The sequence below is a fragment of the Pholcus phalangioides genome, unplaced genomic scaffold (genome assembly GCF_987345545.1).
Source record: "Pholcus phalangioides strain wild (caught in Gottingen) unplaced genomic scaffold, Ppha-v1.0 ptg000037l_1, whole genome shotgun sequence".
Taxonomy (NCBI): domain Eukaryota; kingdom Metazoa; phylum Arthropoda; class Arachnida; order Araneae; family Pholcidae; genus Pholcus; species Pholcus phalangioides.
Window position 1 is genome coordinate 3314032 of NW_028301624.1, and position 27267 is coordinate 3341298.

General features: G+C 35.5%; 1 protein-coding gene across 5 annotated transcripts; it reads left to right on the forward strand.

The window, feature by feature from the left end:
- Positions 1-2392: 2392 nt before the first annotated feature.
- LOC149065920 (uncharacterized) lies at positions 2393-26914 on the forward strand. Of its 5 annotated transcripts, XM_089253356.1 has the most exons (17): positions 2395-2637; positions 5241-5319; positions 6136-6208; positions 8911-8957; positions 10886-10973; positions 11527-11661; positions 12385-12479; positions 13982-14044; positions 20377-20443; positions 20607-20677; positions 20803-20884; positions 21000-21079; positions 21239-21328; positions 21571-21656; positions 22674-22808; positions 23296-23698; positions 24536-26914. In XM_089253356.1, exons 2-15 carry the CDS (start codon positions 5314-5316, stop codon positions 22702-22704), a joined length of 1014 nt encoding a protein of 337 aa, XP_089109482.1. In that variant the 5' UTR covers positions 2395-2637; positions 5241-5313; the 3' UTR covers positions 22705-22808; positions 23296-23698; positions 24536-26914. The 5 variants fall into 5 exon arrangements, with proteins under 5 accessions (XP_089109483.1, XP_089109482.1, XP_089109480.1 ...); XM_089253354.1 differs by having other exon boundaries at positions 23296-26914; XM_089253355.1 differs by lacking the exon at positions 23296-23698.
- The last annotated feature ends 353 nt before the right edge of the window (positions 26915-27267 follow it).

Genomic DNA, 27267 nt, shown 5'->3' on the forward strand with positions numbered 1-27267 from the left:
GCAAAATTTTAAACTGTCTTATCAGCTAGCAGCAACCGTATATCACTAATCTTATTTACTAATGTTTCCAATGTATGATAGTGCCATACAAAAAATTTTTAATTGAAATTTCGGAAGAAAATACCTCTTTACATGTTGTTATAATAAATTTCTGTTAATTTCAATGTTATTTGAAGGCTGTGAACTCGAAATTTATCTTTAATAAGTTCATTGCGACCCACCCTCTAAGCCATATAATGATAAATCGCATAAAGGCCCTTGGCCCGCGGACCAAGTATGGCCCCGTAGGGTTATCTGACGCGGCCTGCCTTCCTCAAACCTAATTTTCTAAAAAAAATTAACTAAGCCACACATCTACAGATTGCTTAAATGTCCCGTGTACAATTCCAGAGCATTTAAGCGGCCCGTGGCACATTTTCAGATCACTTAAATGACCCGGGACACAGTTCCAGTACACCTAAGCGATTCGTGACACATTTGGAGATCCCTTGAGTGACATGTGACGTAGTTTTAGAGCACTCTAGTGGCCCCCCCCCCCAGTGCGGTTCTACATCACTCAAGTTATCCGCGGCACATTCTCATCAGATTATTTAAGTGATCCGCGGTATATAATTACGAATCACTTGAGTGATGCGTCGCACAGTTCCAGAGCACTCAAGCGGTCCGGACACATTTCCAGATCACTTGGATCCGCGAAACATTTAGAGATCACTAAAGTGGCTCTGTAGGTCACTTATCAATAGGGTGGGGGGATGTTCCTTCAAGGACCCACAAACTATCGAAAGGTTTTTCTCATTATTGGCGCACCGAGTAAGATGCTATTAAAAATATTTAATATTTTCATAAAGGGTAGTTGATGACGTAAGCATTATCCACCCCCCCTCCCCCCTTGTCATCAAAAGTCAGCAAATCGGAAACCCCCCCATCGATGATGACGTAATACTTGAATGGCCCCCTAAGTGGCCGCGGAATGGGGGGTGATTTTTGTATTACCTCTATGGAGCCTATTGTCCGTGTCGAGGAAAACTGGCAGCGAATTGAGCTGGCAGGGGAATAGGGGTGGCGCCTAGGGGAGTTTCATTGTAGTTTTTTCATTCTTTTTTAAACAGAAGTAAAATTCAGTTTGACTTTTGTCCAAAAAGGACGCTGCACAAAGTCGAGTCACCGGAAATATGGGAAATCAGTCCCATGAAATGCATGGTGCACGCTTCACAGCTCTTACATGATGTTCACTTACATTGTGATACTGATTTTGGTTAAGCTGACCATATTTCCTCGAGAGAAATACGGGAAAATACGGGACATCACCAATTATCGCCAAGAACGACGCCAAAAGTGAACAATGTTGCCAAATATTGACGTCATAGAAACGTCACAGTAGACCGCGAGGCTACCGTAACTTTTGATCCATTTGGCGCCACCATATTTCCTAGCGACATTTAATAATGGATATTCTAAATTTAACTTCAGTTCGGCAACCAGAATTGATGCAGTGGGAAGTTCACGGGACGCTTAAAACGAAGGTTATGAGTTCGAGTCCCTTCGTAAAAATCCAATTTTTTTTTTTTTTCTAGCATCTTCGTTTGAAAAGTTTACTTTCTTATCACATTTAATTTTTTTCTTTTAACCGTTGCACGGGATAAACATGATTTATTATATTATAATTCACCACAAATTGTCAGATGCACGGGAATGGGGGGGGGGTCTCCCAAACAGCGAACTTGGCGATACAGGGGGAATGGGGGGGGCCACCCCCGTATAATAAGTTATCGTTTATTGAATCACTAAAAAATGTTTTTGTTTTTTTTCTGATTTAATCAAAATGTGGTTCAGTTGCATCAAGTTGACAATAGTAACGGCTCGCGAAGCGAGCGCCCAGCGAAGCTAGGCCCTGCTATCATTTATTGATTCATAATGCTAATAGATTCATTAGAAAACCAAACATAGAAATTGTGTTTCGGCAAGCCACTGTATTTATTGCATGTCAATATAATTATTATTATATAATATATATCATTATTATTATGATCGTTATAGTATTATAGTTAAATTATATCATTGTAATTTATTATCGTGTGAGCAAACGAGACGTAATGACAAAATAAAAGCGAAATCGTTAATAGACGCTGGTGTTTGGCGATAAGTTGCCAAACGTAACAGCAGGAGGTACACTTTACACATGCGGTGATGTTTCTATAATGTCACAGTAGCCTTATTCTGATTGGCTGATAATGTCAAAAATATAAATAAAATCGCCGTAACTACGAAGAACAGCCAAAACTAGAGAGGAAATCCTTAATCAGACGTCATTGATCACGTGATACTAACTATCCAATCAAATCCGACACTAGAAAAGAGTCGGACAAGTGTGGAGGTGCTTGTGAAGCTTCTCCCGGTAACCATGGTAACAAAAATAAAATTCCGATGATTTTTCGTATATTTTGTCGTATGTTAGTTTGGATAATTTTTCAATGATCAGTTTAAAAAAAGTGGCAACAGTGTGGTCAGCCATCTTCAGCATTGGAAAACGCGCCAAAACAAAGCTGCATTTGCAAGCGGCTTTGCACCAAAAGTACTTCACCGATCATAGTCATAGTTGACTCACAGATCTGTAGAAATATACAGCTATCTCGAATGGTGAGTTTGATTGTTTAAAATAAATAAATTTTCTCAAAAAACACATTTTTTAAATAAATTGAACTCGAAATTTACTTGTAGTGTTTTTTTTATTATGTTAATAATTGCAATGCGTTCTTCAAATATCAGCTCTAGAACAGTGTTTCCCTAAGTGGGCGATATCGCCCCGATGGGTGATGGAATGGTTCAAGGCGGAGATGGGATCCTACGGGTTTACTTCAGTTCGGGAGGGCGTTGAGAGAAAAAATGAGAAAAATTGAAGAAGGGTTCGATAGAACAAAGAGCTTGGGAAACGATGCTCTAAAGCAGTGGTTCTCAAACTTTGAAATCCCGCGGCCCGGTTGATTTCTCTTTCGTGATTGGAAGTACCGACCGATGAATGGGAAACGACACGACTAATGGGAAATAAATGGGTAAAAATGGAATAAACCGGCCCGGCGGTTGGGAAACTATGCTCTAGAGCAGTGATTCCCAACGTGGGCGTTAACGACCCCTGGGGGGGGGCGGTCGAAGCCGTGTTCGGAAAAATCACCGCCAGCAATTCACCACCGGAAAATTCACCGACAACAGTTCGATGCGAGTCAGTGAGCGATTGAGTTACTGAGTGACCTAGTGAGTATCAGTTTCCCAACCGGTGTGCCCCAGCACCCTAGGATGCCGCGAGTTATTATGGGGATGAATAAACACACTATGACAGTCCACTTAAGGTCTTAAAATTTTTTTTAACTTGAATTAATTGCACTTATGCATGATAGACTCATCGAATAAGTCGCCATAAACCCAAAAAAAGAAAATTCAACTGGCTTTGAGGTGAATCGGACCCACGTCCTCTCACTTTCCAGATAAGTGCCCTAGACCATTAAAGCACAAAGCAAGCGAACCCTCTTTCCTTAGAGCTCGTGTGCGCTGAACCAACACCATTTATAGCAGAAGGCCTCCGTGCGGAGCTTAGACATGACTGAAGAAGTGTATTTAACCTGCAGCCATTGGATATAGCAGGCCAGCGCATGGGATATCTTAACTTTTTTTTTTGCAGTATATCCAATCACTATAGGCGAAATGGACTTCTTCTCTGATGTCACTAGATTCGTGCAGAGGCTTTCTGCTATAGATAGTGTTGGCTGAACGGAGACATACAGGTGTTCTGCTTCATTTCTGCAGGCAAAAAAAATTAAAAGAAGACTATTATATCAATTAAAACTGAAAAATAAGAAGAAAGATGATATTTCCTATAAATCAGGAGATTTTTAAAGGAGGTAAAGTACAAATCCATGTCCCAAAATGAAATTTCAACTTTAAATGCATTTTTCTCAAAATGTGTTTTTTGACCACTGCGCGCATGATTTCTCGTTAACTGATATTCAAATGACTATGAAATTTGGTAGGAATGTGCTCATATGTAAGGTGCATAGATTGAACCTCAATGGGTGTTGATATGTTCAAATTTAAAAATTTTATAAAAATTTGAAAAAATTTATAAAAATTGAATTTTTAAAGTTTTTGAATTTTTGAAGATACTTTCAATTAACATATCTTCAAATGGGAGGGTCATTCTATGAAACAGTTCATTTTAAACACAAAACAATTTTTTTTTGTTAAAAAATATGCATAAATAAAGATGAAATCATGCGCACAGTGAGGAGTATGTGTTGAAAATTTTCACAATATTAATTCTGAGTTTCATTTCAAATTATAAAGAAACTAGAAAACCTTTTCACAATTTGAAGTAAATACAGTAAAGAATAGAAACCCTTCAAGATATGTACAAAAAACTGGAAAAGATGCTATTTATGAATTTTAGTGGAATTTTGAACAAACGTTACTTTTTGCCCAATTTTCCTATGTTCAACAGTCCTGTCGCCCATAAGGGTAGAGTGTTTTATATTCACAGATATAAATATTTTCTTTATCAAGTCTAGAGTTATCATCCTCCTCTTCATCAATGATACCGTTGGATATATTTTCAAAGCTATATATGGTTTTGGAAGTGTTGTAATTCACAATGTTTTTTGTAATTCTTTCCAAAATTTTTTGTCTGATCTGTGTCCATTAATTCTTAAATTAAGATTGTTGCTGGTTTTTAACCATTATATTTTAAATTACATTCAAGACATTCAATAAGATAGATGATGTGATTATTTTTACCAAAAGTATTGCTACTGCTTTGTTCAACTTGCACTTCATTGGCATATTTACATGTTCTGCATCGTTTGTCTAAACATAACGAATATTTTATTTATTTATTTTTAAAATTTATAATAACAAAAAAGAGTGTACTGGTAATGTTTCAGAAGTAGCTCCCTGTACAAGACTATTTTCTGGGCCCCTTGTTTGAGCGCGCAACGGCCCCGGTGCCCTGATATCATTAAAAAGACTTGAATTCATATTAGAGATGTTTTTTACATAAAAATTAAAAGTACATTTCATTCAAAAGTATCTAAAGCAGAAAATTAACTACAGAGCAAGAAACATTTTTATATCAGTAAAATGTTTATAATGTATAAAAATATTTCTCACACACTTCTTAATTTTTTTTATGTGTGATATTTAGAATTTTTTTTCATTTCTCAAAGTATTCATTTCAAATGTTTGTGTTGCTTCAGGATCCGGAAAGAAAAGAATACTTGTCATATCCGGTCATACCCAGGTTCACAATAGTTCCATCAAAGACCGAGGATGATGGTAAGAGAATTGGCTGTTCTCCAGGTTATATTTCAATCTAGATTTTAAGATATGTACCGGTACATACAGGGTGCAAGAAAGCCTTTAATCCTGGGATTACCTGGGAACCGTTTATCGTAGACTTCCAAGAAGACAAAGTATCCAAATAAGGTGCTAGCATCAGATGCCACATCAGACCAGTTGCCAGAAATTTCATTGGCAGGAAGACCACTTTCATTTCTCGAAGGGGGGGGGGGCAAAGTGATGAAACAGTAGATTTGGCTATCTTTTTTCCCTTGTTTCGGTCATTTTCTTACATTCCTTGCAACTGCCTTGTGCCTCATTTATATTACAAGAGGATATTATAGTTATTAAAATAGAATTGCAAAAAAGAACTTTTTATACGGACACGCTGTCCTAAAAAACCATATCAGAAAGTCGTTTCTCCTTGGGTCATGTTTGTGATTGCAATATTTGTTGTGATATTTGAGTTCTAATATCACTGTGGGAAAAAACAATATATACTATCAGAAAAGATCATGATGCTTCCCCCCGCCCCCAATTTTTATCAGATTTTTCAATTCAAATATCTTCACGGATGTTGCACTCACGAGGCACGTTGGTATCTCTGGTCGCGAAAACGATTCTCATGTTGTAAATTATTAAATATGCTTAATGTAATTGAAACTTGAATTTATACTTCTGATTCTCCTGGAGTCGTCTATATGTCTTACAATTTCTTATGATTCTTGGAGTAAAGAGAATATCCGGACATTGCTAGACATTACTGATTGCTTATTATTATTATTAATTTTTCACTTAAAAATTATATTGCAGGAGATAAGAAATATTATCAAGCTGATACAGAAAGTGACAGAAGAAACTTCACCATTGATTCTAGATCTCACTGGTAAATCATGCAACGATTTTTGTTCCCGATTATTATATTTTATTTTATTTCGACACTAGGACGATGTCGATTTGTAACTGCTAACAACGAATATTGGTCATTTTGACCACAATCAAAAAATTCAAAATTGGTTTATATGATAAATAAAACATTTTTTTTATGTATCGTCTGCCTCATGCTAGAATCACAAATGCAAAGCTCCCACTCGTCCTACTTTTTCGTAAAATGTCCTACTTTCTAGTTTTTTTTGTCCTATTTTTTTACCAAATCCTATCGACAAAATTTGTGTAATTGAGCAGGAAATTATTGATATAAAATATTACAAATGTTGGAGAATGCAATTAATGATTCAAGCAGAAATTGTATCATTTTTAAGGTAATTTAGAGGGGGGGGGACCATTTGAGTGATTAATTTTTAATTTGCTTAGTTTGAGGGTTCAACAAGTATAGTAGTCATTAAAGACTTCTGTCTGGATGGAAAAATAATTTTGTATTTATTACTTCGTGGTCTTGGACAGTAACTTTCATCATTCAAAATTATGGTGCAAATAGGTGAAACAACAGTTTGCATTTCAAAGCAGTTGAATACATAGGCCTATTCTAGGTTTGGTGATTCTGATGCTACCCAATAGCATTCAGTTTTCTTCTGTATTTTTAAGGCATGAACAGGCATGAACAATATTTACAATGCTCAGCAAAGAGCTAGAAATGAAAGTGCTTAATTTGTCAAAAATGATTATACTGGCATTGAACAGTAAAATGTGAACAAAACAGAAAAATATTAAAAAATGATGAGCAACGCAGTAAAACTATCTGGTTCACCTTGCCTCATATACGTCGGATCTTGTAATTTACACATTTTGCATTGTGCTTTCGAAAGTGGTCTCAAAGGTGCGTCATTCTTAAAAAATGTACGTCTTTGAAATTTGCTGCCCCTTGTCGAACAGAGTTGACAAGCTCGTCACTTTGGAAGACTCCAAAAAACAATGTAATATATATGAGGAGAGACAGCAAAGAATTATCTGTGGTTGCTAGTGCACTGTTTTGGCCAAAAATTGGTTTTGTAACCAATTCATTTGTCATTTTGTTTTAGCTTGACGGAAATAGTGCTAGGGGAAAAAAAAAGTTAATTCAAAATTAAAAAAAAATTTTTAATTATTAAAAATTTTTTTTTTGCAAAAAAAATTTTTTTAGGGATTTTTTTCCATTATGCTATGATTATGTTGTCTAAGGGGGTTACCCTCCCCCATGCTACTTTTTAGGCCTGCGTTTTCCTACTTTTTCTCATTTTTTGAGTGAGAGCCCTGCAAATGCGAAAACTTTCACTTTTTTTACAACAGCTAGGTGAATACCTTTTTTTTTTTTTATCGGTTTTGTCTGAATAGCAAATGCGTATCTCTACTGAAACACATATTACAAAACATTTTAAGAAAACAATTCCCATAAAGTAACATGAACAGAGTGAACATTCACAAACGTCATTACCTGTTCTTTTTCCAAGGACATTGCACATTCGTGTTTCTAGCTTAAGGGCACAAGGTATATCCTAGATTAACACTAGAAAGGCTGACATGTTCTACCTAGAAGAACCGTTACCATTTAAAATGACCAGAGGTTGATTTTCGCTATAAAATCCAGATATTCATAAGGTTTTTTTTTTTTCACGTTTGAATGAACTGTTCTTCGTTCATCTTCACATTGTACTTCGTTTCATTGTAAAACTCGACGGTTCCAGAAATTTGTTTTTCCACTTTGAAAATACTATATTTCAATACTGAAATTCATTGACCATAGTAGAAGAATGTTCTTTTTCTCACTCAGAAAACATAAAAACATACCGTCTTTATGAACATCCGTGTCAAGCACGTTTCGTATAAAGGAGTCCCTGATGAATTTCGCATGAAATTTCTTTCCCATTGTTTAATATTATACCTACCAAGATATAGTGTTATTGTGCTTCAGTATTTCAGCAAGTATTAACGAAGAAAAACAATCATGTGCTGAAATTTTCACTAGATTTTAGGTAAGATTCAATGATCTGCATCACTACATTTTTTTACCGTATCAGTATTTTCATTTTGTTATTAGTCGATCATTAAAGATACTTTAGCCGAAGTGAGCATATCTACATTAGTTGTAATGTGATGCCACGATTTGACTAAATATTTGCTGTGCATGGTTATGAAAGGGCCTATAATGTTATTTGTCAAATTGACCAGTGAATGTCCTAGGTATAACTAAAATTTTCTCTCCATTTTTTTCAGTTCTATAGTTATGATAGTTGCAGACAGCGTAATATTTGAGCACTTTAGAAAAAGTGGCATTTAAACATTCTAAACAATCTGGTTCATCACGAGAATCGAGCGAGAATATCAAAAATGGTCAAAATGACCGGCGTAGTACTTCTAGTGTTAAATTAAAAAATATCTTTGATGGAAACTTTTTTCTTTCATATTTTAAAGCAAAAAAAATTCATGTGGCCTTTATATGCTATAAAAAAATACTGCATTTCATTTATCTTCTCTTTGAATTGAAAGAAAAAGGTTGTCTTCATTTTCTTGTACATGCTTCTTAATGAATTTTGTACCATTGCCGCTTTTGAGAGCATATCATGTTCATAAATTTTTAATTTGTTGTTCTTTTCAAGAAATATAGTCTTTTGAAGTTATTATTTATTTAAAATTAATTTATTTATTTTGCAGGTGCTGAGGAGGAAGAAATCCTTGAAGAGGAAAGTCCTCCAATAAATGCGAGTATTTCTTTCTTTTTTCTCTTAAAAAGGGATTTTTTGCATTTGTTATGCTTTGACCAGTTCTTTTTCTTAAGGCCCATTTACAAGAGGCAAGTACTTTAGTTGGTGACTTAATTTTAACTTACCGATTCTTCTTGAAAGTGTCCACATGATAAGTGGTAAGTAGACGCTCATTGGATAATTTTTACGGAGGTGAGCGCAGTTAGCATATGCACGCTTCAGTCTACTCAAATCCACAGAGAGAGACAGACGCAACGCGCGGGATTATAATAGTAATAATTTTTTATTTACCTGGCATTCAGAGAGGTGCGTTTTTTAAAGCTCATAGCTTTCGTAACGATGGATGAAGATGATCAGGTAGAACTTGAGAATACAGTGATCAGAGTCACATTATATGATATTTTTTTTAAAGAATATAAATTTATTCACTTTCGCTTACCCAAGAGGGGGTATAGTTATGTGGTACACATTGAGGACGATGTATATTCTGACTCAAGTTGAAGAAACGGTTGATAATATTTAAGTTCATTTAATTTTAAAAAACTATTTGCATAGGTTAACAATATTAATTCCACATAATAAAAAAGGAGAAACTTTTTTCTCATTTGCGCGAGAGCAACACACTGAGCAAGAAATAGGTCACGCAAGAGAAACAGTTCGCTTGTCCCCTTTTTTCGCCTCTGCCACCCACGCATCAGGAGGTGCACGTATGGGGGCGAGAGATGACGCCACAGGGGGGAGGGGGGAAAGAATACACCACATATTATAAACTTATGTAAGTCATCGAGAAGAAATATAAGATTTCTCTATTTCTCCTCTAAGTTGTAAATATCGATTAAATGATATTTTAATCAAAGTTAAAGAGGAGATAAATTATGAATTATGTAAGCCGAAAATACAAATAAGGCCCAGGCCTTAGGCACATCCTTGTGGGGGACAGGTAAAAATGTCACCAATTTTTCCCCCCACGAAAGAATTTTTTTTGTAATTACCAATTTGTAATTTTGGCCAAAAATTGTTTTTGTAACCACATGACAGAATGACTTGTAACCAAGTCATTTCTGTCATTTTGCTTTGGCTTGAGTCAGTGTTACAGGATACTGAAATAGTGTTATGAAAACGAAGATCAATTTAAAAATTCCAAGAGAACAGAGGAATCACTTCGTTATAAAGGAATTCCAGATTTTTGCATTGTTCCAATGTAAACTTTTCTGGGAGATTAGAAAAATGTTCGTTAAAACGTGATTTCTGCTTTTCTGCTATAACGGTCTGCTATGAAGGTGTTGGGCAGCCTATTGTGTATACACAAACAGAAAAGCAACCGTGGCAAGCAGCGCTAGATAAAAACAATAGTCATTTCCAAGCAGAATTGTTAGCAATAGAAGCAGCTACACAATACACAACGGGAACAGAAGAACATGTTTTAATAATAACCGATAGCCGCTCCTCCCTTCAAGCACTTCTAGATCCAACAAATGGAAACAATAGTACGTGTATTGAGGCGATATATATATATATATGTCTATTTTTAATTAAAAAATTCTAGGAATTTTTTAAGATTATGTCTTATGGTGTCTAAGGGACGTACTTACCCCCATTCTACTTTTTCTAATTTTTTGAGTGGGGCCCTGCGAATGAGGAATGATCACAGAAAAGTCACCACGAAGTCCTCCAAAAGTCACAGACTTTTGCTTTTGGTATTTGGTAGACACCCTGATATCTTTAAATGTTAAAAAGATTCAGGTCTATATTTAAAAATTTTCTCGATGGAATGTTCTGCCCTTTTTCAATTTACAGAAACTCTATTTTGTTTCACTACTCTCAATAATGACTTACTGTCTGTATTTCCATCATCTCCGCTAAAATCTTCTCTGAAGTTTATTCGATTGATTGTGTGTATAATTATATTTTGTTTTCGCTTTTAGGAAACTTCGGCACACCATCTGTTTTGTCGTTATCAATGCAACAATGACCGAATCATCATGCACTTGGCAGAACTCTTTCAGAACGAAGGTAAGTGTGAAAAAATATGACTGCATTTTATTTTTTCAGCTTATGTTTCGTTAAAATTTTTTTTTTTTCAGTTATCATACTTATTTCAGTTGCTTTAGAATAAAGTTTTTTCCAGACAAACAAACATGGTGTGTTCCAAGCAGGACCTGCAATTCGAAATCACACCAATTGAGCACATTTAGGCCATAAATTTCACTAAAAACAAATCCCTTCTGAATTTTTCACTGTACTGTTTCCAAGCCCATATCTGAGTTATTCTCTTCCCCCTATCTTTCTTCTCCAATTAGTTTTCGGTTACTTCTCAACCCCTAGAATGTTACAAGTCCTCTCAACGCTTTAAACTGTATGCTTTTCAGGTTTTTCTGAGCAGACATTAGCCAAAAACACTTCTGTATATCAAGCAAAAATATTCAAATTTTTTTTTTTTCCGTAAGAGGTCAAATGTTGCAAACCTAAGCATTAGTACGCTGATTTTTTCCACTTTCTTGTGTTTTAGCATTTTCCATAAAAAAATCATTATTAATTAGCTAATGCGTTTCTCTTTTTTTTGCAGTTGGAATCAATCAAGTTTTTCTGCTCACCCAAGATCGTCTTTTGCGACTGATAGCTTATGGGAACAAGGTCCTGCCCGTGACGCTGGATACTATCCTTGAGATAGAAAAAACACTTCCTCGGGACAATTATATGGGTATGTATCAAAAATGCATTAACTTACGGGACGCAGGGAGTCCCACACCCATTGTTTATCCCACCAACCTCTTGGTGATTATAAAAAAACCTGGTGTTTGGAGTATGCAATAAATATCCAGTTGCGGCCTAATTAGTCCTTACGTGCAGGGAAATGACCGTGGTGTGAAAAAAAAGATCCCCAAATGTTTTAATTTTTTGGCACTTACAGTGCTTATCACATTTACCCTTTAGCTATAACGAGCATTGAAAGCGACGAATAGGACTGGAAAATATGCATGTAATATCAAATCCATTGATCATTTGAGTATAAGATTGCATTACATAATTTCTTTAATTTAGAAATAAAAATTGAAATTTGTATTATTTTCAGGCAGACACGCAGTAAAAATAAATCAAAAACAAAAAATAAATATAAATTGATGTTAATATTTCTTGGTGTACTAACAACAATAATGTTTGTAACTATATGTTGACGTCATTATGTTACAAAATTATTTGTTTATTTTAGTTTATTTATTTATTTTTTTTTTTTGTTCCATTTTTTTTAATGTGGAAAAACCCACTTGCTTCCGGGAAATAATGTATGATTAAACTTTCTGACAAAGTGGTAAACAAGGTTATTCCAATTTAATTATTCATGAATATGATTTTTCCATTAAGTGATAAATAACTTTGTTTTTTCCGGCATGTCAGATTATCCTATATTGTATTATTTTCTCAGCTACAGCAGCTTTGAAAGAGACATTGTTCAAAGACTTCGAGTACAGTGGGTACAGATTCGGCCGAAAGACTTTGATCGAGAAAAGCACACAAACTGTTAGTACAAGAATTCTTTCCTTGTTTTATTGCATTTCATTGTCATGATTTTATATATAATATGGTACAAGTAGAAGAATAAAATTCATATCATTATGCCAGATACAGTAAAACCTCGTTAAGTCGTCACCCTTGTAAGTCGTCATTTTTCTTCAGGCCCTTCCAGCTCTCATAGACAACAATGTTATTAAACCCTCGTTTACTCGTCACTGGTTTTGGTTAACTCGTCACTATGAAAAATTTGAGAAAGAGGAACAGACTATTTTTATGGCTGCCATTAAAAAAAAAAAAAAAGCTTGTTAACAGCTTTCTCATATGCTCAAAAGTCACCATAATGTCCTATATACCCAAGCGGAACAGTTTAAGTAATGAAAGTTAGACTGGGGGAATTCATTTGCCAACAATAGTGTTATAGCCGGGGGTGCTCAAGCACCCATGGTAATTTGTAGCTTGGATCCGAGCACCCCCAGAATTGATTCAGAAAAATTAAAATTTGATATAAAACTAAAGATGAGCACTCACAGTTTCGAAACACTTCCAGTGCCCCTGTTAGCCGACTAAGGTTTTTGGAACGTTGGGAACTGTTCAAGCTAGATCTCATTTCTGCATGGGTTCTACTAATTGAGAGCTTGAAATTTAAACAAAATATCTTTGTTTAAAAAAATTAGACATTCTTTCCGAAGTTGAGGTCTTCTGTTTACTTTTCCCTGCCCAGGGCGCCTCCATCAAGTCAAAAGTGTTCGAGATTACTTTGTAGTTGTATCATGAACTACTGATTAAGATTTCAAAACACTAAAATTAAAGTTGATGTAAAATTAATGTGCAATAGAGAGTTATTATGACTAGACTTAGACTATTATGAAGAAAAGCTATACCTATTCTAACAGTTGCTCTGTTAGTCTGATTTATACTAGTAATTTTTAATTTAAAGTGTACAGTACATTTTACCACAATACTTTAAGTAATAAGAGGTAAAAATTGCTATTATTTTTTCTCTCGCAATCTATAAATTTTATTAATATTGTTATTTTGATTCATTCTTTTAGAAAAATGTCATATTACTTTAAATATATACGATTTTAATAACATTGCATATTAAAACTGATGGCACTCCGCTTAAGCCGTCATAATTTTTGATAACTTGAGGTGACGACTTATCGAGGTTTTACCGTATTTCTAATATTCGAGTATAAATGTGACGTTTGTAAAGTAACACTTGATTTAACATATCCAACTACTTTTCTCAGCACCATTCTAAAAAATGGTACTCCAGTGAAATTTCATAATATTTTTTGATAGAAGTATCTAGAAATGGTGAGAAAAAGTTACTTTTATACGTCCCTATTTCTACCTACACCGTATCCAGTCCTTTTCAACAAAAAAGTTATTTTTATGTCAAATTTTAAGCGAATTTTGTGTGGTATGTAAAACACGATTGTAAAAGATTATGTGAATGATGATTTATTTTTTCCATTCTCTCTCTCCCGCCAATGATGATGCAGGCTACGAACCAAAATTTAAAGAAATTTATGGTATGCTCACAAGTTACACCCAAATCTGTTAATGTACGTATAAGATTATTATTATTTTTTATTGCATTTTACAGGTCGTGTCAGAATAGTGTAATTGGTCAAATGCATGTTCGTATAAGCATAATTCATAGTTCATTGTTGGGATTTCGTTTCATAAGCTTAACAATATGTGGCAGAATACCATAAAAAAAAATTTTAATGATGTAACTTTCATCAACTAGTCAACCTGATGAATATTAAGTAGTGGTTCATGTGCAACCGAATGTCAGGTTAATTTATCCTTTTCTCTCTCCTTATGTATTGAAATTAAGCATGTAGGTGTTGTAGAAAGAGGGGGAGGGATATATGGAGTGGTCCTAATTTCAGTTGTATTTAATACTCATATTTTTTATGAGCATCTATTTTGAGCTACTTCGTTTGGTGTGCTGTGATCTTTTTATTTGCATTTGTATAAACCGCGTATGTGTACGGTCCCTGGCGTAGTTGAGAAACTCGCAAACCCATTTTATGTGAAAGTGTAAGGGTCCCTGGCGTAGTTGAAAAACTCACAAACCTATTTTGTGTGAAAGTGACTTACGTAAATACAAATGCCTAAAAATGTCCAACGATAAAAGATGCCCATAATGAATATGGATATCAAGTACAACTGAAATTAGGACCACCCAGGGTTTGCACATCCTTACAAACTCCTTAAAAACTCCTAACTTTTCATTTCCCTCTGGAAGGGCCGTTATAACTACTTACTTTTTGCAGCCACGCCTGAAAAAGTCCTTTTTTTTTCTGTGAAGGGATGATCTTTCTTAGAATAGGCACTCCCCATGGTGATGAATAGCATTGTCTAGAAAAATAAGAGGAAGCTTCCCCCGAATATAAAGAGGAAGAAAAGAGAAAAAAAAACGCTCTCTCCCTTTGTAATAGGAAATGTGAAAGCAGGGGATGGGATTGGAACATCCAATGGCTGTGCATACCTGCCAACCGTTATGATTTTGTTGTATTTAGTAAATTAATACGATTATACGCTTTTGCTTCTAAAAATACGAATTTTTACTGAATCGCTAGTTTTGACGTGTTTTCCTGCCTATGTCGCAAACTGGTCAGCGTTGAAAATCGATGGTCCGTAGAATGACATCACTCCGCTGAACCAGTAGCCGAAAATTCCCCCATGCCCAGTGGTGAGAAAGTTTTTACTTATGCGGCAAAACGATGTCTCGAACCTCCTATATTATGCAGTATACTGAGTGCAGACCTCGCAGCTTTCCTATTTTTCCTACTTTCGCCGCAATCGTCTTTTTTTTTTACAGCAATTCTCTCCTACTATTCCTATTTTATCCCTCCTTCCTATTTGCTTACAGCCAATATCTCGCTACGAAAATTCTGAGAAACCGCAAAATGTCCCTGCTTTCCGCAGTTTTTTTGACGTGTTTTATTCACATTACAACTCACTATCGAAAAAGAAGAAAGGAAAAAAAAAATCAGTTCCACTGGAGTAAGGGACGACGACAAGCGTATCTTTTCGCCGCCGCGCCTTAAAGTGCTAAAAACTGAAGTCCAGTGGGGAAAGCGAATCTGTTTCGCAGATTGGTTGCCGTAAATAAAAAGGAAAAAAAAAATAAAAAAAGAGGATGAGGCTCTATCCACACACAAGAGATTCCATGAGAAAGACAATGGGTTTATCTCTCCTGCGATCCCGTAACAAACGTTCATCCCTGAAGCCAAGTTTTCCTAGGAGTAGGCTTTTTGCGCCGCGTGAACCTAACTGGATCATTTTGTGTCAGCAGAAATGAGTTACATAATGACGTTACGCATTTGCGTTTTCCAAGCGTGGCGCATCGGCTCAGGACGGCTATATAGTATACGACCCTGGCATCATCTACTCTATCGGCTGCATGCTCCGGTTTAAAGGGAAAAGACACAGCACAAAAATGAAGGGAAGATCGCTGAAACGCGTGGCACACGACAGTTAACTCCTCCAGAAGCAGTCTGCCAATCACGCCCGACGTGAAGCGCTGTCGTGAGCCGTATTGCGCTCTGTTGGAAAACAGTCGTACTGCTTTTCATATTGATGAATAGATGGCGTGTCACGCTGGGTGATTCACGTTGTGCGCAGCATAGAAAACCTGCTAGTAAAACCCGTCTTTTAAAAGTGACAGCCCGAGCCACATTTGGTTTTACAGGAGGTGGGGACGGGGGGGGGGGGGGGGAGGGACGAGCCGATCAGCCGCTATAGCTGAACCCACTTTTTTTAACCTTCAGAAAATAACTTTCGGGTATCTTTATGTTAGGGGTCATTCAAGTATTACGTCAGCATGGATGGGGGATTTTCGACTTGATGACGGGGGGTGGGGGATGATTCTTAGGTCATCAACCACCCTTTATAAAAAATATGAAATATTCTTAATGCCGTCTTACTCGGTGCGCGAAAAACGAGTAAAACTTTTCACTAGTTTGTGCGCACCTGAACTAACATTCTCCCTATTAAGTCCCCTACAGAGCCACTCTAGTGATCTTCAAATACTTAGCGGATCCAAATGCTCTGGAGCTGTGCCGTGCGTCATATAAGTGATCCGTGATTATGCCGCAGATCACTTAAGTGATCTGGGAATGTGCCGTGGATAACTTGAGTGATGTAGAACCGCACTGGTGGCAGGACCAATGCTCTAAAACTTTGTCACATGCCACTCAAGGGATCGCTTAATGTGCCACAGATCGCTTAAATGGTCTGGAATTGTGCCACGAGTCACTTAAGCGATCTGTAAATGTGTCACTTGGTTCATTGTTACAAAAATAGATTTAGAGACAGGCCACATCATAACGCCAGGGCCACATTTAGTTCGCACAGGCCGAATGTTTACCACGGATCAAGGGCTTAGAGAGGTAGGATCGCAATGAATTTCTAGAGCAATTTTGGGTTCTTAGCCTTCAAATAGCATTGAAATTAACAAAAATTGATTATAATAGCATATAAAGATATTTTTTCGAAATTGTAAAAAATATTTTTACAATTCTTTTAAAAAGTATTTTGTGGATTAAAAAAATAAATTTTCAATCATCTGGGGGAAAGCCCCCAATTCAGATTCCACCAATAAGCGTTAGGAGGAAGGGGGCAGAGCGCTGACAGGGGGAGGGTGAGAGTTTTGCTGACTTTTTCTGACAAGAGGGGTGAGTCAAAAATTGCTGAAAATTTGCTGACATAATACTTGAACAGCCCCTTATTTTAAAGCATACATGTGCTCAACACATGGCCTAAATGTGGCCTGCCTCAAGTGGCGCTGGTACACTTACAAATGAATTAAGTGGCTCGTGGCAAATTCTTACTTCAATTGAGCGGCCCGCGGCACATTCCCAGATTGTTTGAGTGAGTGATTTCCGGGGGGGGGGGCTTTCTTTCTTTCAAACCAAGCACAACTCAGGTCTATTACCATCTATGGGCAATTTACTATCTAGGGAGTTGTGCTGGAAGTGTGTGTGTATGCCTAACAGTCTGAGTGCATATGTAGTGTTTGATTTTTCAGTGCTGCCATCTATATTTCAGAAGTGAAGTTAGTGATGTGTTATGATTGAATTACATTTGTACTCCTTTGTAGGTCTCTTGCTCTCTATGGAGAGACTTTTTAAAGTGGAGATCGGCTCGCATTCGCGCCTTGAAGTTGGGAACCACAGAAAACCAGCTTCAGCCTTTTGTAATTTTAGCAGTAAAAGTTTGCTGTAAATCAATATATTGGAAGGGTGCTTGATAAATCTCATTGGTTTTTTGTTGCTTTGTAAAATTCCTCAGTAAGCTGGTGCTTTCAAATGCCACTTTTCATATCACTCTGATGAAGTGGGGCAAAATAAACAAGATATGATGTGAAGAGAAAAAGGTGTTGCTGCCAAAGGGTGCAGGAAGGCTTTGCCCCTCCTCCCAGTATAGCTATGTTCATAAACTTTTCCCCAATATTTAATTTTTAATAAAACTTTTTTGACTCATTTACAAATGCAGATCATGTGAAACTGTTGACTTATAGAAGAAAAAACTGGACGAGTTTTCTTAAAATTCCTTTTTGTGGCTTTTTTTTGGAAAAAAAGACAATGTATAAAAAGGATTTGATTTTGTTATTTTGTAGCTTATGAGCATATTTTCATAAACAGTTTACAGTGATTTAACTCTTATTTGGTTAACATCTGCCCATTCTTTATTATTTGTATTTGCCCTTTCTTATTATTTTGTAACAGTTTGCATTGTCGGGAAAAGTTGAAATTAAAGCAACCATCCTCACTTGAGTGATCAAAGGCAACATCCAGAAGAAAGAAAGTAATGTGGGTCACAGCAGGGAGTAATAACCCAATTAACCCCCTCCCCCATCAGTGGAATGGCCATTGAGCCTATTCCCATCCAATTTCAATTTATATATATATATTCAGAAGAGTGTGTGTATATACTGTCATGGACAAAATGAGGAAAAGGGGGGGGGGGGGAAACAAACCCCTTCCGGATCAAACACACCTTTTGACTTACCTGTGTCACCTGAATCATTTTCTGATAATGACTCTGAGCTAGAGAAATATATTTCTGAACCTGAACTTGCCATATTATCCATGACTGCCTTTGATTTTTTTCCTAACTTTCCTACCAGTCATTGTGTGACCACAGTCATTTCAAAAAAATGATACAACCTTTTCAACGAGTACTAACTGTTTCTTAAGCATTTCTTTGCTACTTTTTGCCTCATTACATTTGAAATAAAGAGCAATCAACTTTCTGAATCTAACCGAGTCACTACATGTTGTGCTACCCACTGCTAACTGTTTGTCATACTGTCTATTAAGTTCTACCACTAACGTCTGAAAACTATCTAGCACTATTTCATGAAAATTGTCTGCCAATTGATTCGCATATCTAGAAACAGTGATCAACGTTGACCAAGCTGCCTTTACATTAACTGACGGTGAGTGACCGAGTGCGCAAAAAAAGCTTCATTCCATTTTAAGCTATTACCCACCAAAATTAGATTAAATTTGGCGCTCTACTAAATAGTTCAACTCACCTATTTGAAGCTTGTTGCCAGTCCTAGAATTTTGATGTGTCTCCTGCCCGAAAGTCACGTCTCTGGCCCCAGCTTCCTTCCACCTGCGCCCCGTCCTTTTTGCGATCACTGCCACTGTCTAATCTGTTAACACCCTCGGCAGTGATGCCGGCCACTTGCACGTCTCTAACTGGAAGAGTCCGGCTTTCCACCTGAACCTTCCGACGAACTACCGTGTATACTCGTGTATAAGCTGACCCAAAAAATCCATACATTTCAGAAAAAAAAAATTCTTATATTTTCATGAAAAATTAATAGTTTACGAAAATTTACAATAAAAAACTATTAAAACCTTTTAATCCGTTTCTTCTGAGTCTCCAAGCTCATCGTAATCCATCAGATCATCATAGGGGGTACGGCATCTTTGTTTCCATCTTCATCTGGGCTGTCATCGCCATTGTCACTTTCAAAGAGGATATCATCTTCAGTTTCATCCATGGCATTGCTGAAGCAACACATTTTGAAGGATCGGATGATATTTTCGGTGGAAACAGAATTCCACGTCTCATGTACCCATTGGCACACTAGGCCAATGTCAGGTTTCTTCAAGACAACCACTTTTTTGTAGTTTCTTTATCATCGGAACTCATCCATTCGATCCACAAATTCCTCAAATAACCTTTGAAAGACTTGTTGATGCTCACATAAGACTTTCCAATCGACATTAGCGCACCTGGTATCAAAGCCAATGATGTTTTCGATTTCTTTGCCTCAGCTTTGACATTATTGGTTCCGTGGGGTTTGAACATATCCCATACCAATAATGCCAGTTTCTCGAACACTGCTACAAAAATGACTACTGATTGTGGGGTCAAAATTTTCTAATTATAAGCCGACCCCCCCCCCCCTTGAGGAACAAATTTTTCCACAAAAAAACTCGGCTTTTACACGAGTATATACGGTATGTATTTGATTAATAAAATTGACCATACAATAAGGGATTGTAATGTAACAAACAAAATGTAATTAAACTATGTATTTGATTTGTAAAAAAATATACAATTTTGGTGTCATTATGATATTGTAATTAAAATTATTAATTTTATATTTAATAGAAATAATTTTAATTAATATAAATAATTTTTTGTAAATTTTTATTAATTTTTATATCAACTTTTTGATTTTAAAAAAAACCTGAAATTTTTTGAAAAATTGACTGGAAAAGTCAGGGAAATTTTTTTTACGAAAATTAGTATGAACCCTGGCATTGATGTTTAACTATGTATGTATATTGGTATCACCATAAGCAGATAAGAAATTTGTTTCTTACGCCGTATGTGAGTCTTGAACTTCTTTTTACAGGAGCTGCGTTCCGAGTTCGCAGAATATGGAATAAACGTGGGAGACATTGCCACGCATTTTGCTGAAGGTAAAACATGATAGTGAAGTTTGATTTTGTAAAATCTTATTGAAATGGATATATTTATGGAGTAAACAACAGGAAAAAAAATTATATTGATAAAAAATTTATGATGCTTTGATACATTTACACGTATTTTTTGTATAATCAAAGTATTATTATTTTAATTAAGAAACTGTTCCTGATGGGGAGGGGAAGAAGAAACTAGATAGTGTGAATCCTCCATACAAGTTTGAAAAACAAGTGAGTTTATTTCTTATTGTACAAGTAAAACTTGCATGAAAATGCTTTCATTTTCTCTTTTCCTGCATTTTAAAAATAATTCCTATATTCATTCTAATCCTTTACTCTGCTGTTATGTCAAACAGATGATAAATTTAATAATGGACCATAATATTATCGTCGACTATCGAGACAGAATAGATCAATTGGTGGAGCTGGCAAAAGAAGGTAGATAATGGTGATTTTGTTCGTGTGCGAGTATGAATAAAAAGTAGCTTGTTTTGTGTTTTAGGAATTTAATTACATTGCATTCATCTTAAATTTTGTCTTTCCTCTAATTTAGGAATTTTTATGATGTACAGTCCATATTCAAACATTTTCCAGTGGAAAAACGTGCGGGAAAATCCCAAGATGAAATACACTGTATTTATATGAAAATAATTTTTCTTCAAAGTAACGTCTAAATTTGTTTTCAATAATGTTCATTCATTATGTTTCATTTTTCGGCTCATTACTTATGCTTTTTAGTGAGTGTATTCTTTTATACGGATCTGTGGTTATGTTACGTTTTTTCCCCCATAGCCTACAGCTGCCAACACAAGATATGCTGGAAAACTACTCGAAGAGAAATACCTCAAAACTGGCTTCATAAAATTGCAACTTGAAGAGCAGGTGGATTATAGCATTTATTCTTTCAATCTTTCTCATATTTACTCTAATGGAATTTTCTAACAATAGTATTTAAAAAAGTTTTATTATGCATGTATTCAATGTATCTTGTCTTACCCTTTACAAATTAATTCAATGCAGTTTATTCTTCAGGTGCAACCGATTCTCCAATATCAAAGTTGGCAGTGTTTCTGAAGTCGATTGGTTTTATTGCTAGTGTAATTTGAATTCTTGCTTATTTGTAGGATCACGCAGCTTTAGCAGACTATTGTGAATCTCCCCCCAACTGCTCGCATGCTGATTCATTTCGGAGAATATGTGCAAGAACAAAGTAAGTGGGAGAAGAAAGCATATCCATAAATATAAACATGTCTTTTTAGCACACAAGAATAAAGTTCATTCCTAAATATGTTGAAATAACAGCTGTTTTAATAATCAGATATGTCATACTATGTATATTTTTGTTTATAAATTTTTTTTGAGAAAACATACTGTATATGTAAGGGTTTATGGAATAACCGTTGTAGGGTTGAATTAATATGATGAAAGTAATGAATGGAATAAACATCATTTCCCTCTTTTTTCCATTTTTGCACTTGATGAAAGGTTTTATATCTGTTCACATTATAATCAAAATCATTTTGAAATCTACGTTTTCAACGAAGGAAAAAAAAAATTTGTTTCTCTTTTTGTAATGTATTGTAAGAGATAACATTTATGTTTTTCTTTTGCATAAAAATGTTTTATATCCTGGGTGTGATGTAAAAGTTTTGCATGGTTTTTTTTGACACAAAGTGCTCCAGACTCTGCCACGAAGCTGGGCTGGAAGAGATCTTGGCAACGGGATAAGTCCTGTGGCAAAGTTCTGGCATTCATTCATGGGGGTGGTGCAGGAAAAGCCATTTTTATATAATGCTATATTAAGGTCCTATATCTTTTTAAAAGTCCTATAAGAGATTATATCAATTAGTGGTTCCATTTTGATGTATCCTTGGATATTTTTCGTTCATTACAGAAAATTTGATGCTGTGTACAAATAATCTTGTCTAAGCGGTTTAGAATGTATTGGTATTGTATTTCGAATCTATCTACTAATATTTGAGATATTTTTCTAAACGTATATACTATCCTATTTCCGAGTATTCTCGCAATATATGCCCATTTCTAGGCATTGATTGCATAATTAATAGTTGGACCAGGTCATGCCTTAAATATGTCTTTCAGGAAAATAATTCGGTTTTCTTCTTTATCCTCTATTGTTTATGATTTTCTATGGATGAATAACTAAAACGAATATAAATATATTTTTATGTTATTTTCCCGTTGATTCTTAAATTTTTTTTTTCAGTTGGTCTTATGAGAGTGCTGATTGTAAGTGACGACATGGCTCTTGTCCATTCGGCTAAAACACAACTCATCCACTCGCTCCATATCAACGAGCTAATGGAAAGAATAAATGAAATTCCAGACAATGAAAAGAGTGGTATGTGCATCAAACTCTGATCATTACAATCCTAGTTTTCATTTCTCCTTCTCTTTTTGTATACATTGAAGTAATTAAAATAACTAAATTTTGACAATAGAATATTTTAACTAATTCATTATGAGGAAGAGTATTTTTAAGTAATTCATTGTAGTAGATAATAGATGAAATGGTAAAACAGCAAGCTTTGCAGGAAGTAATTCAGATATTCACAAAACTAAAAGTAATAAAATTGTGTAGCATACACTTTGAACCCCATAATATACTGCGTACTGGAAGTTATTCCCAGAGTAGTGATATTTCATTTGTTTAAAAGTGTCTCTTTTTTTTCTTCTCGAAACTGAGTATACATGATTTCTTTTTTCAAGTACAAAAAGCACTCCTCGCAATACTAGAAGAAATTAGATAATAATGAACATTTTAATGAAGAAACTTTGCTTTATTATATTCATTAATACGTATGTGGAAATTTAAATTTATTTCACAGCCGTAAAGTCGTCTACAATCTTTCGTACTATACAATCCTGTGCTGTTTTGGTGAACTCGAACTTGAAAAGAAAACGTTGCAATGTGGTTGAGGATAACAACGAGTGGTCTTCTAAGAGACCTAGAATTTCTACCAAAAGTGATTTTGAGACAACAACGTCGGTGGCCAGACGAATCCCCAAAATGAAAACCATGTCTCACAGAGTCAAGCTGAAGGTCAGAAAATCGACCACAAAAGAAAAGAAGCTGAGAGACCTAAAAAAAACTTGAGATGACGAATTCTGCTTCGATGGAACTCGCAGAGAAACTGACATAAAACGTTCGACAGCAAAGTGTCTCGGTGACTCTCGGCCGAGATGGGTAGGGACAAAGCCTTCTAGAGCAAGCACCTTCTGCTTTAGAAGGTATTGCCTAGAGAGACAAGCCATAATGTATTCACTCTGCCGAGGCTGTGACATCAAAATCCAGATCCTAAGAGAGGCTGTTCTGATTTTTCTCAGCTCGCGCCACGTGCAGTTATCGCTATATTTAATTCAATTTTCTCGGGGTTTTTAATCAATAATTTACAATTTAATTGTTGTTTTTTTATTCTTCAAGTTATTTTATATCTCATCTGGTAGAATTTTGTCTTAATAATAGACGCGAAGTTGAGAGAAATTCGCTATTCATCTGATGAAGGTCTTGCGAACATTAGGATAAGAAAAAAAGTTGCTATTCAATCAATGTGTCTGAAATTTTTATTTTTGCAGACTTAATTGCTGTATTATCACAATTTATTTCAAGAGTAGATATTTTCCGATTTATAACATGTCTAAATTTAATTTTCCTTGTGTGTTTGACAAGAGTTTTTTTAATTTTCATAATTTGAGGAAAATTTTTTATTACCTTAAGAACTATAATTGAAGCACATTTTTTAGATCGAAAGAAATTTTTTTTATTTCAAATATTTAAAAAACCAGAAGCTTAAACTCCTCACAATTTAACAAATGGATAATTTTGAATAAATAAAAATATCTTGAGAAGCTAATTTGTAATTTAAAAACAGTATGACATTTAAATGAGTATCCTCTCTTTCTGCAAGCATGCCTGTAATTCAATAAAATTTGTTGCCTCTCGAACCATCCTTGGTTTGTTGAGGTACCACAATTAAAAATTTAAAAAATAAAATAAATTTGTTGCCTTTATATGCTGTATATATTGTAAATACCACACATCTGTGACATTTCACATTTTCTTTGTAGATGCCACAATTCTATTGTGTTCCTGGCTGCAGGTCAAACTACAAGGGGGAAATATAAACGAATGTATTTGCCTTCTCGAAAAATACTGAAAGAAAATCCAAGTGGGAGGAGCTGATACATCGTGATGATTTCAAGAGTACAAATGAATCTGTTGTGTGCATCAAACACTTTGAATAAAATTTCATTGAAAGAAACCATCAAGCAACACGACCAGATAAAACTCTCCTCGTTGTACCATGAAAAAAATCCAGTATTACCACCCGAGGCACATCCCACTATCTTTCCTGGACAATCATCTTATTTGACAACTAAATTACCATCAAAACGAAAGATTCCAGAGGAAAGAAATTGATGACAGAGGAAAAACACTTTCAAGAATGGTTCAACTCGGATAAAATCAAGAATTTAAAACTGGCTTTGGAAGTAGGCTGGACAAATCATGGTTAGTGTTATCTGATGTAAGCTCCATTTACGTGGGGAAAGCAGACTTGAGTGATGAGCCATTATTTGTTATTTCAGTTAAAATAGCTGAAGATTTGACTCACCGTCTGGCACAATAACCATCCTTTACCAAAATCAAATTTAGAGTGGCTGTTAGGTAAAGACTCAAAATGTTCTTCATGGTCAGCATTTGATTCCTTGATTAGTCATCTCCATTCATTCAGTAAAGAAACAACCTTTCATACCAGATTAGAGAAAATCGTTGCACTTTTAAGAGATATTGTTGACGACTGTGAAAGTACATCATTGGCTCTGAAACATCATTATCTTTCCTGCATGAACAGTAGGAACTAAGTTTAATGAAAGCTCCTCATTATTCTGCCCAAATGCTATTATGGGCATCCATGTTTTACTTCAACAGCCCAGCAGCATATCGCCTTGTGAGGGATTCTAACAGACTGATACTGCTCATCCTTATTACTTAGAAACATTGTTACAAAATTTAGGGAGTCTCCAGAGTGGAATGCAAAACTCGCACTTGAAGTATCTTGCAAGCAAGTGTGGTGAACTTCTAGAAACTGAAAAGTTGGTTGGCTTAATGATGGATGAGATATATGTCAAACCTGGGACATTTTACAAGGGTGGCACAATTGAAGGGTTAGCATTCAATTAAAGTAACACAGAGGACTCAATGTTTCAAGCTTTTATGGTTTCATCTTTATTTTAAAAAAATAAAGATGGTTTGTTCCCAATGAAAAATCAAACAGATGATTTGTATTCTATTTTGAGTCAAGTACTCAGGGTTCTCGACAAAGCTGGATATATTGTTTTGTTTGTAAGCACAGACAACAACAGAATCAATAGAAAGGCCTATGAGAAAATGTGTGGTGGATCATTGAAATCCTCTATTGAACATCCAGACAGAAAACTTTTTCTGATGTTCGACAATGTACATTGTGTGAAAAGTGTCCGTAACAATTGGCTTAACCAGAAAGACACCAATCAAACATTTTACATACCCCGAATGAAGTCGCTGATATCAGACTGTTCTAATGACACCCCCGATGAAGATGCTGTTATGTATGCAAGTGCAATGCATTTAAAGACATTGCACAGAGAAGTATGTGATAATAACATTAAACTGGCTCCTAGTTTGAGCAGAAAAGCCTTATATCCGAACCACTTGGAACACCAGAATGTTGGTTAGGCTCTCAAGCTATTTGATAAAAAATTGATCCTAGCATTAAAAGAATTTTGAAGTAAAATCGATGAGAAATCGGTAAAATAATGTTGGAATAATCCATTTCATTGATATTTTTTCTGTGAGCCCATTACCAGTCCCACGTGCCCTAATATTGTGTTTTTGGAGAATTTTTGCTCTTGGCTTCAGGAATGGGAGTCTCTTTCTTCATTTGCAAAGCCTGGATCCAGATGTGGAAAACTTACGAAAAAAAACATTCTTTGCTCTTCTTCACACAACTCGTACATTAGTGCTGATTTGCAAATATATATTTCAAACGCTCACTCCTCCACTAGCTTATATATTATTGGGAAAGTTTCAAACTGACTGTTTAGAAGCTCGTTTCAGTCGCTATAGATGCATAGAACTTGACCGTGGTGTTTCGTTGTGGCCGAATGACTTCACAGTTAATGTATGTGTTGTTGTCTTCAGAATTTTTCAAACTTGTACAACATCAACGTATGAAGAACAATTTCTAAAAGCAAACAATCAAAGATATTTACTTTGTGAACTTTCCAAAGAAAAATTACTGGATGAAGGGACACAATTTGAAGGCATTTGTCGCTGCTGTAAGTCTCTTTGCTCTGTATTATGACTGCATCAAAATATTATCCAATATACTGTATATTCATTTTACAAACGAATAAAATCCAGGGACCCAATTCGCATACTTTTAGTGGGGCCCTGGACAGGCTTTATCTGACCATGAATTTTTTTTCATTTTTATTAATTTTACAATGAATAAAATCCAGGGCCCCACACCCAGACTGGATTTATTTCGGGCTTCCACTGTTGCAAATTCTACAATGTTAAACAACAGAAAAGAATGAGATTCATCCAGGCCACCAAAATTAAACCTGCAAACATGGGGGGCTCCCAAAATGGAAGCTTGTCGTTCATTCCCCGCTGCGAGTGCGATGAAAAATTTTAATTTGTATTCATTTTACCAAGGAATAAAATCAAGGACTCCCAACCGGGACACCAATTCGCCAGTCAAGCCCCAGACTGGCTTTATCTCGGGCTAACGATGTTGCAAATTTTAAAATGTTAA